This window comes from Aplysia californica, unplaced genomic scaffold, assembly GCF_000002075.1.
Source record: "Aplysia californica isolate F4 #8 unplaced genomic scaffold, AplCal3.0 scaffold00165, whole genome shotgun sequence".
NCBI classification, from domain to species: Eukaryota; Metazoa; Mollusca; class Gastropoda; order Aplysiida; family Aplysiidae; genus Aplysia; species Aplysia californica.
In genome coordinates this window covers 837,144-838,250 of record NW_004797435.1, presented here as the reverse complement: position 1 = coordinate 838,250, position 1,107 = coordinate 837,144, and the positions used below count along the sequence as shown (strand labels likewise).

General features: G+C 42.7%; 1 protein-coding gene across 1 annotated transcript in view; it reads right to left on the bottom strand.

Moving 5' to 3' along the window:
- Positions 1-395: 395 nt before the first annotated feature.
- Positions 396-1,107, bottom strand: part of LOC101861279 — a gene marked incomplete in the record, with an annotated part of 11,820 nt that continues 11,108 nt past the window's right edge. The window contains 1 exon segment of the mRNA XM_005097859.2: positions 396-980. Within this exon segment, the coding sequence (XP_005097916.2) occupies positions 750-980 (231 nt within the window).

Genomic DNA, 1,107 nt, shown 5'->3' with positions numbered 1-1,107 from the left:
AAACCCACCCCCACCCCACCATACCTCCCCGCAACCCACTCTTACACCCACCAAACCCCCCACCCCTTTGAGCTGGAATAAAACATCAACTCAACAAGTTTTTCTCCCAGACCACTCTTAAGTTAAAGGTTATTCACCGCCGATTATCTTCTCTCTACTTTTCTTCTTCTTTGTCTTCATTATTTTAATATTGTTTTTATTACTCTGTTGTACGTTAGCTAGTCAGCGGTAACGAAGATAATAAACGCGATTCGCGTAAAAAGAAAATGACAAAGAAGAGACAAAATGCGATTCGCGTAAAAAGAAAATGACAAAGAAGAGACAAAATGCGATTCGCGTAAAAAGAAAAGGACAAAGAAGAGACAAAATGCGATTCGCGTAAAAAGAAAATGACAAAGAAAAGATACAAAGCAATTCACGCAAATAATTTTTTTTCTAATAACAAAGAAAACAATAATCATAAACGACTTCGACTTGCTTGCTATGGTTTATCTCATTGAGGTCGCAGAAGACAGTTAATGTTCTCGTTGCCCATCATCTTCTTGTCGAGCAAGGAAGGATTAAACAGGTCATGGGTGATGACGTAATGGGTAAGACTTGTGATTACTGTCGGTGTGCACGTCTAGCATTTGAGCGGACTGAATGTCACAAACGCGGAAGATGAGATTCAGCTCAGTCTTTGGAATTAACTATTCCTTCCTTCTCTCTCTCTCTCTCTCTCTCTCTCTCTCTCTCTCTCTCTCTCTCTCTCAGTCCCGTGGGTACATATCATGTAGAGTGCTCTTGAGCCCTCGGTGACAGTAAATCATCTTCTGACTCTTCACAAACTCGCACGCCTCTTCGTATGTCAGATGTGGGTTGTTGGCAAAGATGTACGCTGTCATGGCCGACCCCACACGACCTTGACCATCGAGGTCGCCCATCAGTATGTGTGCATGCAGATCAGACAACGTCTTGAGTCTTTTCACGACCACGTCCACCTGTACACAGAGGAAAGGAAAAAAGGCCGGAAGAGAGAAACTGCGACTGAAAAACGTTTATGTTTTTCTTCTTGTTGATCTGTTTGCTAAGATGCCACACACACACACACACACACACACACACACA